This window comes from Anoplolepis gracilipes, chromosome 1, assembly GCF_047496725.1.
Source record: "Anoplolepis gracilipes chromosome 1, ASM4749672v1, whole genome shotgun sequence".
NCBI lineage: Eukaryota > Metazoa > Arthropoda > Insecta > Hymenoptera > Formicidae > Anoplolepis > Anoplolepis gracilipes.
The window spans coordinates 20079640-20093437 of record NC_132970.1 but is presented as its reverse complement, the minus strand read 5'-3'; the positions used below and the strand labels follow the sequence as shown (position 1 = coordinate 20093437).

Sequence of the window (13798 nt, the reverse complement as noted above, 5' to 3'; positions counted from 1 at the left end):
TCCTTCACCGTTCCCCAAAGGGATTCGAAGGAAACGCTTAAACGGGACGCAACGTGGTTGGAAACACCGCGGCGACGTCAGCATCCTTTCGCCACCCTCGCAAAGCACTCGAATATCGACCGAACGTAAACTAATTGCCACTGCTGCTAGTTAATGCAAAGGGAAGTTAATACCGGAACCGAACTATTTCTTTGGCCATTTCGATTTCTTCCATTCCGGATCGCTTTTCGCGCTCGTTCCGTGTACTATTCTTCCTTCGTTCGCCGACAAATTGGATTTGATAATTGCGAGTCGCGATTACGACAGTCACGTCCTCGATCGAGCGTCCAGCTGACGCTGAGAGACGACGTACGCTACCCCTCGGATCTACCCCTGGCGTGGTCTATCACTGTCGTCCGGCTCGGATGTCACGAGGGTGACAAGAGGAAGGGAATCAGGAGGAAGCAGAAGGAGGGGGATCGTGAGATTAAGAAATCTACAAGGATATTGCTTCCGTCGGATTGGGAGATGTCGAGAGAGAAGAGGGGAAAATTGATAACTGCGGAGATGATACCTTGTCGGAGGGTAATCACTTTTTACCGGCGTGCTCCAGACTCGTTATTCTTATAAGGCGGAATGAATGGATGAGAAGGAATCGACACTGCTCGGCGCGATCGGAAATCCTCACCATTTCCTCTGGCAAGCAGACAATTAACCCTTCCAGCGTCGAGAAATTCGCATTATGTCTACTTAGTAACAACGTGTATTTTTGCAGGGCCAATTTTTCACGTACAACGCGTGTATTATTTCGTCCATTTTTAATGTAAATGTAATTCTGTGTACTTTTCATTTACTTATTGCTTCGTTTATGTATAGTTTCCTACTTTTCATATATTTTTTTTTTCTTTTTTTATTTTCCATTTACGAAATTTGTAAACTCGTTTCATATCATTAACGTGATAATATCTCTTGTAATTCAACGAGATTAACATTATGAATGAGTTTTTCTCATCGCGAAAATACAGGGATAATTACGGCTTTACCGTATATAGCTTCCGTCTATAGGATTGTGCGGTATTTCACCCTGATCGATTGAGCGATCGAGAAGTGGCAGGGAAGGTGCATCAAGTTTTGGCTTATCGGCTTACGGCACTCTGCAGCTTAAAGGGATAAGCGTTTAAAGGATTTTTGGGAGTGCGTTGAAAGTGATTATTACCACAAAAAACATGCGGCTTTATGACGGCTATCGGTAAAACGTATGCAGAATCGATTTCCTAACATATTGTCACGTATAATTTAATGCATTTGAATGTATTTAATCTAACAAAATGTATATTCTAAAAAAAATGTAAAAAGCAAGAGAAAGAATTTATCTGATAAAATTTTTCTGAAAGTATGGAGAAAAAAAGTGTGTATAAAAAATTTAATTAAGAATGTGTAAACATTCAAATGGATCGTTTATTTTGAAAAAATCTTAGTTATGCGCGCGAGTTTGACGCTCTTTTATATACATATATATCTTTCTTTATTTTTCTCGCGTATTGAATCAAAGTGCAGGGATCAAGAAGCAACGCGGATCAGGAAAAGCTGCGTGGCGTGCATACCATCCGCCTATTGCTCGTTTTTCTTGCCGTCGGCAAGATTCCAGACACTTGACCAACGTTGTCGAAGCGGAATTCGCAGAATACCGGAAGCCGGTCGCACTTTCTTGTATCGAAATTGCTAGCGATATGCGTTCGCCGACTGGGCGGAAGTTCCGCGCCGAGTTATGACGCTGCAAAAATTCTTTCGATCCGCGCCGTGATAAGCGAGCAAAAAGAAAATACCGTCGAGGCGGCAGCTAACAAGTAAAATCGCTGGTGAGACTGCACGTGACTCGAGAATCACCGGGAATCGGACTTTTGCGAAAGTGGCGCGTATGCTTTTGCCACCGAGTTTTTCCTTTTTAAAGCTCGAAGAGGCTTGGACGCATTTCGTTTTCAATCCTCTTTTCATGATTTTGACGTTTCACTATATCAAGTCCCATAACTTTTTTCTCACTTTTCATCTCTTTCTTTAACACTTTTACTTTTTTAATTTATATATTTTTTTTTAATACTTCTAGTTGAAATTTATATTTTTATTTATAAAAAAACTTTGTTGTTGTATAAACCATTTTCGAGTAACTACGGCTAATCATGGCTTCAGTGTTATCCCGAAGTAGAATTTGGAAATCTGCTCACGTTATTACAACCGACTGCTTAACGTTTAACAGCGAAACGTGCTCGCTAAAAGACCGAAAAGCGAGGGGAAGTTTTATTGGCAGCGTATCTTTGCCGAGGCGAAGAATCTCAGATGGTATTTCTCCGACTTTTAACTGACGGCGAAAAGCGGCTGCGAATTGCGCTGCGAATATGCTGCGGAAACATTTCAATCTTGCACAGCGTTCAATCTTACAGTGTTCAAAAAAAGTACAGAAGAGACGAGATAAAATCTTTATAAAGAACAGATTCGAGTGTTTCGGACTTTCGTGAGAATTGTTGCAGTCCCAAGAGCGAGTTATGATTTTCTATTATTTTTTTTCTGGCCTCTCTCTCTTCTCTCGGGTGTTTGTCCCGAGACAGGGATGCAGACGATATTTATTCCACCACTAACTGGTAGCAGAAGACGTCAATGAATGAAGAACAGCGAGAATAGTTGTCCGCGAAACCGCCTTTTTGCCGACGCTCCGACACGAAACACTTAAGACCACGTCGAGCGCCTTTTAATTCTATTTGTCTTCCGCCGCAGTCTTCTTGTTGTCTTCTTCAATAACGTAGTCTGGAAGTGCGACTCTGGAAGTTGTCAGATCGGAGTAAATATTTTGGGATCTCCGGAAAAAGAATTGTGAATTGAATTCTAAAGATAATTCTTTAGACGTTAATTCACTGAAAAACAGACTTGTCGTGTGATGGAAACAGGAAGTCAGCGGAAACTCGCTTGACAATAAGCGTTATTACTTATTGTTAGGTTATTTTTACATCATTTTTGATGAGGATATTTTCGACACATTTTTAACGTTACATGAAAATAAAAAGTCAGAGAAGTAAGAAATTTTTTTAAATGCTTAATCGAATACCTTTACTTTAATCAATTTAATCTCCACTTTAATTACTTGATTAATTACGACATCGAGTTTAAGGAACAATAATTTCTGTTAGCGCTACACGTCATCCTGATTGCTGTGATTTTCACTAACATTGAAAGTAAAAATACTTTGAGAATTCGTTAATTTAGATAAACTTTCGAGAATATCGATGGATCGATTCGCATCTGCTTCGCTCGTAAAAGCTCTCTCAAGGAGTTACTGGCATGCGCGATGAAGGATGAAAGGGCGCGATGTCTACATAAGTACCTCTCGTTCGACGTGCGCTATTGTCAGTCGACCAGGATTCAATTCGACTGGGACGAATTCCCGGTATTTCGAGGACTCTTTCCAGTGGCGGAACAAAGTATTCGCGAATGCAAAGCCGTAAATCTCTCGGTGCTAATTGAAACGACGCGACGAGCGCCTTCGTGAAATGGCGATGACGAGGGGCCGTTTTCTTGATGGCGAAAATCTTTTCTAACTTCCTTCTTTTCTCTCTGTTCGCATTTTGTCTTTCATTTTTCTCATCTTTTCTCGCATTCCGCAACGTGTATATTTATCACGAATGCCATAAGTAGCGCTTATTTTTATGCCGCGAAAAGGATGAAAACGCTCGACTGTATCATCGTCGAGTAAAGATGACAGGAAAGGGAAACGAAGGGGAAGGTATTAGTGCATTGTTGCAACTTTGCGAACAGCTTTCAAATATATTGACATATTTTCTCACGTCGATATTTAATGTCTCACTAAATTTAACTTACTAACATTCAGCGAATATGTTATTGACATCGCTGCAATCATGACGCGCGTTCGCATGTATTGAGTTATATTGTTATTTATATATATGCATATAAATATAATATAATATATTTATATATTATACATATAAATCTGTAAAAAAATCCCTTTTGTAATTTTTACAACGATACATAGAAGGATAATAATCAGAGGGATCAAAGGTATATTCTACTTTTTTCGAACGCGGTGTTTTATCTATATTATTTTAAAAAATCTGTGCTTCGATGCGTTTCACGAGTGCAGCGAAAACAAGACAGAGATAAAAAGAGAATGAGAAAGGAGAGGAAGAAATGGCCGGAACCATCTACGTGAAATATTTCGGACGCGATTCACCGAAGGAAAATCCATCTCGCTTTATTTTCAATCCTTAGAACGCCCTTTACTTTCCCTTTTCTTTGTCTGTGTCTTCGCGCGAGTACCGCTATTCATTTGCGAAGACTCTCTCAAGCCACCGAGCACTCTCGTTTCTCTGGATGGAATCATTTGGAATGCCATGATTTCGTACAAATTCAACTAGCTCGCTTCTTCTTTCGAAGAAAGATCTAGATTCTAGATGAACGATTGATAAGATCAATAAATCGTGCATATCTTAAGATTTTTCGTCAGCAATGCTCTCTTTTGCTTGTGCTGCGTTTAAAGTACTTTTTTTATTCTATTCTTTTATGGCTTTTTTTTAATCATTCAATTAAAACACGTAAGAAAAGACCGCGTTTTATAGCAGATGCGCCGCGCAAGCCGAGCTCACCACTTGTCTGGGGTTGTAATTATCAGACCGCGTAAAGTATCGTGGCCTCATTAAACCGAGCTGTAAAGTTGGCGCTAAGGAAACATGAAATTCTCGTTGGGACAACTTGTTGCTGTCGTAAAAAAATCATTTTCTCCAGGACGTAAGCGTTTGTTTACGATGCAGGCCTTAAGTTTTATTACCACTTGCTTCAATCGTCCTTTTTTTTGAACCAGTAATTCGTCGCAATTAGTTTTCAAAGTCTTCTTCTAGTTGTAACTGCAAAGCATTGCATTTGCATTGCGGTAATCAGACAGATTATTATGAAATAGATGAAGAGGAGTACATTCATTGTTTCATGTATTATATATTGACTTTATTATCACGAGAGATAATAGCATCACTCTCTATTTTGCTTTTGTCGTTTTTTTCTATTCAATTTGTTGTAATTGTGACATAAACATGAATGATTCAATTAACATTATGATATTATCACAGTATATGTACTGTAGAATATTAACTATAATGGCTATATGTCATGATAATTGCAATTATTCTGATCCAATTGTATACATTTCATTGTCATTAAATTTACTATTTGTTGAAAATTGAGACATGAGAAATATGTTCCTCGATATAATTCTAAATATTATCTCTCTGGACATCATAATATATATATATATATATATATATATATATATATAAAAATCTGTCACACATAAACACGTATACACGCAAGCGCGCAATAAAACCGAGATTACGTTTAAAATATAAATAAGAATATTTTAATTACAGTATTGTATTAAAAATGATGTCGCAGAGGATTTACTTATATTTAATATGTTTCATTAAATGCTCAATGTGTATAACTGCGTAATAAATATACAAGTTGTATATTGAAATGCACATACACATATGTAACACGAAGTTTATATTTCCAGATTTGTGATTTTCATTTATATTTAACAAAGATATATCATTTTTTAAGAGGAAACACGCGATCACTGGCGCGTGCACGCGATAATGATGCGTTGAAGTCGCAACGAAACTCCAAAGGTATTTATTTGCAAACCTGTTATACAAGCGCAGGGCTGGTTGTTACAGCATTCGAAGGGACCTCTCGACAACCGCCACTTAAGCGGAACACCAGAGGGACGGTTCCCTTCCCTCATGTTCAATTAGCGCGCTAGCGCACGAAATATCAATTCCATCGGTGGAAAGCTTCTCGTTCGACATACATGTACCGAGTGCAAATCTGTATTCCGGAAAGGAAACTGTCGGATATCTTTGTTCGGTGACGGAAGCTACTGTTAAATCAAATTAAAAGTTAGTTGTTTAATTTAATAATGTGTCTTAAGTTAACAGTGCTTGAACCTTTGTTAAACTTTGCTGATTAATTCTATCATTCCGATTCGAATATTAAATTTTATTATCCGACAGATTTTAGAAATGCTATTTTGGGAAAGTAGTTTATTTCAATTTGTAATATATTAACTTGTAATGATATCAATGATAATTAAATAAGGTTAAATGGAGATTCACCATTTGCATATTAAAATATTAGATAAATGCACTAAATGGTTCATTAATTAAATTGTCTTTCAAATAATATTACTTCGAAATTACGAACTATAAATTAATAAAGTGCACAATGATATTTAGTTTTGATTTTATATTAACAATTAAATATAATTTACACTATCAGAATCGTGTATGATCTTAATCAGAAATAAAATGAACACGTTAGGAATTTGGCATGTATGGTAGTGACTGCTAGAATTTTTTTTTTGACATTTTCATATTTTTATATATATTTAAGAAACAATCATCGCATCAACGCATCACATTAAAAATAAAAAAAACTTATTGCACTTTGAAAGATAAAGCAATTATATGGAAATGTTTTGAAAACAGTAAATTCTGAGAAATGATTTAAAATAAGCAAGGATTATATTTTTTAAATATAATCATAGATATTAAATATCTAATAATAATTGAAATATAATGATTGAATTATCGATTATCTTTACAACGAATTTAATAACTTTTTTATTCAAATATTATTCAAAGATTTATTTTCAGCTATGAACATTTATCATATCCATATTCTTGATCTATACACGATCATCTTCGAATTTCCAGATATATTAGAGAGATAGCTGTCAAAACAAAACTTCTCACAGAACAATGTTCCTCGAATAAAAATAAAAGCGATATATCATACAACCACATTTTTTCGACACGCGGATTAAATATTGCGGTTTGCTTTCCGGATGCGTGACGTTAATCTAATTTCGCATGTGTGTGTATAGACGCTCGCACGAAAATAAACCTTCAATTGTACCGCGGCAGAGCATAGCGCGTTGTACAGAGACGGGGTATAAATATTGCATCCTTTCAAAAGAATTGACGATTCATTGATTCGATTTAACTGCAACGCGCAGCCGAAAATTTCTATCGCGGCGTACGATCACGATATTTTTTTTGTGGATTCCGAATTGTGCGATAGGTATGTGAAATAATTCAACCACGAGGGAATGATCTTAGAGTTGGTATTTACAATTTTAAATCCAATTAGAGAAAGTTACATTTTGTAGATGGTTTCGCCCTCAACATATTTCGCCCTTTCACAAATACCCGGCCTCTAACTTGCATTTGTTTTGCGTTCAGCTTTAAAGCATATCTGCTTAATTCCTATCCTCTCTTTCTCTTAACGTTTCTCATGTATTTATCTTCTACATTAATAATCTTGTGCCTCTCTCGTTTGCGTTGCAGAATATGGATGTAGCCAAGGCCTCCGAGCGTCTTCTCAAGTTAGCGGTGAGTATACACATATATCTATATATTCGCTTGCAAATTTATAAGCGCGTACCGGGTGTGTCCGAAATAAGTTATAAATCAGTGATTTCTAAAACTTTGTCATAGACTTGTCAAGTAGACGGATATCGTATGACTCCATTATCCAGTTATTAAGTATTTCTCAATTAACGTAAGCATACTTGTTATATAAAATATTATTAAACGTTAATATTCTAACGTAAAATCTTTCTTTTAGCGAATTTGTAAGCTCGTCGTCATATTAATACAGTTTACACGCGATCGTACTTTCTTTGCAAAACTGCATAGATAGATACTTCCAATTTTTCGCGTTAGATTTTCTTTCTTTTTCTACAGCACACCTTTTACGAGGAAAGTCTCGAGGCAATATTTGCGAATTCAATCTCTTCCCTTCCGCAATAGAACGCAGTTTCCACCTGAACTTTACCACGACTACGAGCTCGTTCGACAGCCAGAACGTAGGACAGAGAAAACTCATATCGAACTACGTGTCGTCGATAAATGCCGTGCTTAACACAACACACGTTGTATAAATCTATTCGTTGCATAAGTCTGCAAACTGGCATCAGCTTTCTTATACGAATATTCAACAAGAACATTCTAATCCAGAATGTGTAAAATAAAATTTTCCATCGGATAATGCATATTATTCGGGAATATTCGGTATCGTTAATGAAGACAGCTTTGTCGCGATGTAACCTAACCGTTTGTAATTTTGCGAAGACTTTTACTTGTCAATTTATTTATTTATTTATTTATACTGTTTTGCATTGCCACATTTTTTTATGTGAAAGAATAGGACGTGAGAAACAATTAACTTCAATGTTCTCAATTAGAATCCTTTACGATAATTTGGATCTGTTGCATGTCGGGAAATGAAACTAACAAGTTGTATATGGGAACGTAAAATAGAAATGTTGTGTTTCTTTTCAAAGAAGAGTTGAAGAAGATATATATATATATATATATATATATATAGTATATATATATATAGAGAGAGAGAGAGAGAGAAAGAGAGAAAGGGGAGGGATTCTGTAAGAGCTCCGGGCGTTCGCGAAAAGTACGCCGGAATCTATGAATTCCTGATTTAAGTTTCGTCGTGCATCGGCCGTATTCCTGACGCTTCCGGGTAAAATATGCACGCTCGACGATGGAAAAAGGTCGTTTGTCGCCAAGTCCGCAGGGAGATCGATACACAACGATACGCGCCAAAGATGTTGTTTTGATACTTCCGATTTTCCAGTTTTCTGCACGCTGACAAAAACAGTTGCTGGAAAAGCGAAAATGTCAAAATAGTAAATCTATCTACGAGAATATAGGTAATTCTCGTGAGTAATTAAATATCTATTTAAAGAATTTGCAGGAAAAAAGAATTTACTTACGTTAAACGATAGCTTCTTTGTTGAATTTATAAAGTCAATTTTTTTCTTTCAACTATTTTAATCTTTACAATATTGATAATCTTGGAAAGAAATTTCCATCGAGACTTTATCTAAAATTAGCTTGACATTACAGAAGATTAATTCCTCTCGATATTCAAATAATCTCTATTTTCGTATTTGAAACTCCGATATCCACAGTTGAGAGAATGTACGATTGTTATAGAACATCCTCGGCGTATCGAGAACATACATACCTAAAGCAAAAAGAAAAAAAAAAAAAAAAAAAAAAAAAAAGAACCGATATGCAAAGGTTTGTTCATGCGAACGCTATAGCACTCATCGTACCTTTTTATTCATGTTCTTCTTGCAGCGCCGACACGCTCTGCTACTCTTCGACGTACAGACTCGTCCGAGCTATTTCGCGTTCGCGTCCGTTCGTTCGCTGTTGCTCGTTATTCTCTCGTTAGCTCGGATGCTTCGGATCGGAACTGGCCGGTCGTAGTGTTTCGAATGCTGGACGGAATCCAGTGAACCGAATTCAATTATATAAATTCGTCCCAAAGCGACTGTCCTCGGGACTGTATAGCGACGCGCGACGGACTTTCCCGTCGCATCCGGCCAGTTGGTAGATGTCGATTATTCGCGATTAAAACGGTAGACCGGTGGTCGTGCATGGCCGAGTTTTGTTATGGAAGTTTCGCGTTAATTGAACCGGCTGTACTGTTAATTATTGATCCACTCGTCGATTCGTGCCGCCGATTTTTTTCCGTCCGAGACGCGCGGTTCAGATAACCGTGATACTGTGATATGAAATAAATGCAAGCTTGTTTATGGAAAATTTCAATATGCACACGCACGTTGATTGTACAGATAGTATATATTATTATTCCGTCGTAGTGCATAATCCGACTGTGTTTGTTTAATCCATTTTATCTAGCTTGGTTTGTGTAATGCATGAATATCAAAAACGGATACAATATGAGAACTTAGATACGGAGATCGAATACGATACTAGAATAAATTTAAGCGCGGAGCAAAATTAAAAGTGTCTGAAAATAGATTCTTTTCAATCCCAGAATTCTTTTGAAACAGAGTAAAGCGATAAAATTATGGGTAATAAAAGCATCGAGTAAAACAGAGAAAAAAAGCTCTCTCTCTCTCTCTCTCTCTCTCTCTCTCTCTCTCTCTCAGCGCGTTCTTTAATAACGCATGAAGGGAGGAAAGGGAGGCGGCTCATTAGCCCCGGGGCAAAATAAATTTCGCTACGAAGAAAGAAGATTTTTTTTTTTTCCCCTCCTAAAGCAAAGATTGCTCATTCGCGATGGTAAATTGTTTGTTCTTGCGCGCGTGCGTAGAAAAAAATAATTGTTTGTACTAGGATCGTCCCTCGATCTTTCGCGCACAATCTTATACTTTTCGTTTACACCGCAAATAGCCGCGGGGGGATCGTGGACTTCGGGACTCGTGTGACCGTCGAGACTTAATTGCGGTTCTTATATACGAAGTCGGTCCGAGGGTGGCGTCGAAGAAACAGGACGGAACTGCAATGCGGGACGGGACTTTAATCTCGTCGTAATGGGAAAACGCAATTTTCCCGCAGTCCAACGAGGTCCTTCGTCCCTTCCTTTTCCCCTTTCTCTCTCTTTCTCTCTCTCTCTCTCTTTCTCTTTCTCTCTCTTTCTCTCTGGCTCGATCTCGCCTTTTGCACACGCCCGCGCCCTTCGTGCGCGTCAGTGCTTCATTCCGAAATCCCTTTGCCTTTGAAAATCATCCGAAGTGTACAAAACGACGATTATAACGGCACCGTCGTCGCGCGGTCGCTTCGTCGCTTTTACCTGTCGATTGGGTGCGCAAAGGCTGCGCATTGCGATGGATACGATCTAATTTTCGACGTGTAATTCTCGACGATGCAGAAGATATTTGCGCGTCAAGTAAACATAGGATAATGGATGTTACATCTGACATAGGGGGATATAGAGACACGTTGTTTTGGCGTATCATATAGCAAGATGTATTAATAACACTGTTACTCTTACATTATTTTTCGATAGCGATACAATGGAAGAGTCCTTAAATATTCGCCATCAATCAATATCTATCTTTGGTCTAAAATCTTTTTTCTGTATAGCCTAGAAGTTTGATTATGCAACATTTGCATAGTTATTCATATATAGTAATACAACTCCACACTTTTACTCACAGGCCTATAACTGGCTTTCGATAAAGTTAAAAGATTCAATCCTGTCGTATATTTACATTCTCTATCTAAACGATTATTACTGGATTATATCTTTCATATATTAATGCCTTTCAAAAGACCTAATAAGCGTAAACGTATTTGACAGACAGGTACACGTCGAGCGTTGTCGGACACGAAGAGAGAATAGTAATTGAAAAGAGGATGAGGAAGGGTCACTGATCGAGATGAAAATGGAAAATATCGATTACCAACATAATGCGATGCACGCGGTTAAGCAGGTCGACTTATACACTCTCGTACTTTTTTTTCGCAACGACTACTAATGACGCGGATATGACCGATCTGTATCGACCATCGCATATCGATACGCGCATGTAGAAAATCCCGCCGCGCCTTGTAATCCGATATTCTTGCATTATCGATGAAAATCGACTGCCGGATGGTGTACGTAAGCCAAGCACGCATTAATGTTATGCAGTCGGTGATAGGATCAAGCACGAATCGAACGATATTGCTGGTTTCTTGCGCGGGGATCGATGTTTGAGCCGCGCATCAATATGAATGAACGCTTTCCTGTTCGCGCAATTCACGCACGTCGTTTTGTAGACTTTGCTGATCTCAATATTAGATCTTGTATTTGTATATCGAAATGATCTGTATACGACTTGGCGAGGAAAAAAGCCAATTTCTGATTCGAAGTTTCTTTAAGATGGAAAAGAGGTTTATTACGGCGACCGTGTATATATTTGCATTGTAAAATTTGAATTTTTTTCAAATGACTTACGAATCGAAAGATTGAAATTTACGTGAATTTACCAAGATTTGAACTACAAATAAAAGTTGTCAAAGGCAAAAGATACAATTTGACGACATGTAAGATGACATAGACGAGAATTTGAAAGATTAGGATCATCTTGAAATTAATATTTTTTCACTTTTTTAATATTTCTTACTAATATCGGCGAAATGCTGTGCACATATACATATTCTGTTTGACTATACTTGTGACATCAGGCAAGATTTTACATCTCTCTTGACTCTTTGAAGAGAAAGAGTTTCTTTTTCGGATAGCCTCTGGCTAAGGAGACAGCTTAAAAGTTTACTGCATTTCCCTTTGTGTGGTATCGTCAACGTATCTCAAACGATTCACTGGCTTCTGGTCTACTCCCTATCTTCTTCTCGTCATCTCTTTCTCTCTTTGCAAATTCCAACTCCGTTTCTGTCTTCCTTTTTCTCCTACAGTAGCATCCCCGAGTAAACGAAATTAAAACACCGAGGTAAGTTTTCCCGGACTATGGCGGAAGAGGCTGCTAGGAAGCGGGAGGAAGTGCTCTGAAGGGCTCTCTGTCCTTTTTTCGTGAAAGTGCCGCGAATGCCTTGCGGCGCAAGGGACTTGACCTTTGTGCCTGGCAACATTATTAAGTCCTTTGCTCGTGTGAGAGAGTTTTGTGGAAGCACGCGGATGATACCAGGGATTCGGTGGCCTTGAAATGGCATCCGAAACGAAACAACTTCGGAATTCTTTGCCATGAAAGTTGAAAGAAATTTTCGCAAAAGTATTCGTCTGATGTTAGATTGAGCTCATATTTATTTTTTTTTTTTTTTACTCGTCGTTTTTACTCCTTTGATGCGAAAGCATTTATTTCAGTTGTCGTTTCACCACAAGGCATGTCGCAGTATAAAAGGAAATAATCAATCTTAACGTTGAGATACAAGATAAAAAAGTGACACAATAGTGATATATAATAATATTACTTTTTTCCTTAATCTTTCAATAACATTAGGATTATTAAGAAAATGGATAAAAACTTTTAGAGCTGCATTATATTATATATAAGCACGATAGATGATCAAAGACTCGATCTAAGTTACTTACTTTTATTAAAGCATAATTAAAGGAATAGACAGTATACTTTATAAGTTCGTTATACTGTTGCTTTATTTACTTCATCTGCAGATACATAAATAATACTACAATACGTTTTTCTCTTTGCCCGTCGATCATATCTCGTATCAGTTAATTTTTTCCGATGTCATTTCAAAGCTTTGCATTTTGTTCAGTCTATTAAGAACATGACATATAATAAATAAAAGAAAGAGCTTTTCGACGATCTTCTAGTTTTCCATTAATCGTGGCATCTTTTTGCACCATAAACATGTATTTTGGATATATTTTTTGCCGATTTTACACGCATTTTGCGAATTTTACGAGAAATTTTATGCAAACTTATGACAAAGATAAAATATAAAGAAATATAAAATTATTTTCTTTCTTAATAAACGATATTTTTTAATTCTGAATAAATCTAAAGATTTTTAAAAATAAGTCGATGATTTTTAAATATATGTAATGTTTATTATGAATATTTTATAGTTGAGTACAAAACTGTTGATTTTATTTAAGAGATTTTCATATTTAGATCTAAAATTCCAACATTTACATTTTTAAGATATTTTTTCATGAATATAATGAATATATAAATTAAGAGTAATAATAATCACCAAAGTTGTGTACATTTTCCGATACTTGTGTTATAAAAAACTTACATCATATTTTCGAATTAAAATTGCTAACGTATTTATGGATTAGATGGAATGGAATCACGTTCTTAATATAGCAATATACGTATATCGATATTTTCGTTTTACAATTAGGACTTATTTTTGAAACAGAAGAATCGGAGTGTTGAACTTATAAAATATTAAAATAATTACTTATAAAATGATCTTGTATTTAAATAATCTTCTTGTGTATAAAATAATCTCAAGCA

General features: G+C 36.7%; 1 protein-coding gene across 1 annotated transcript in view; it reads left to right on the top strand.

Moving 5' to 3' along the window:
• The window catches only part of Mdy (diacylglycerol O-acyltransferase), a 91114-nt gene that overhangs the window by 72411 nt on the left and 4905 nt on the right, over nucleotides 1-13798 (top strand). Inside the window, exon 9 of the mRNA XM_072893126.1 lies at nucleotides 7383-7427. Coding sequence (XP_072749227.1) covers nucleotides 7383-7427 — 45 coding nt within the window. The remainder of the gene's footprint in view (nucleotides 1-7382; nucleotides 7428-13798) is intronic.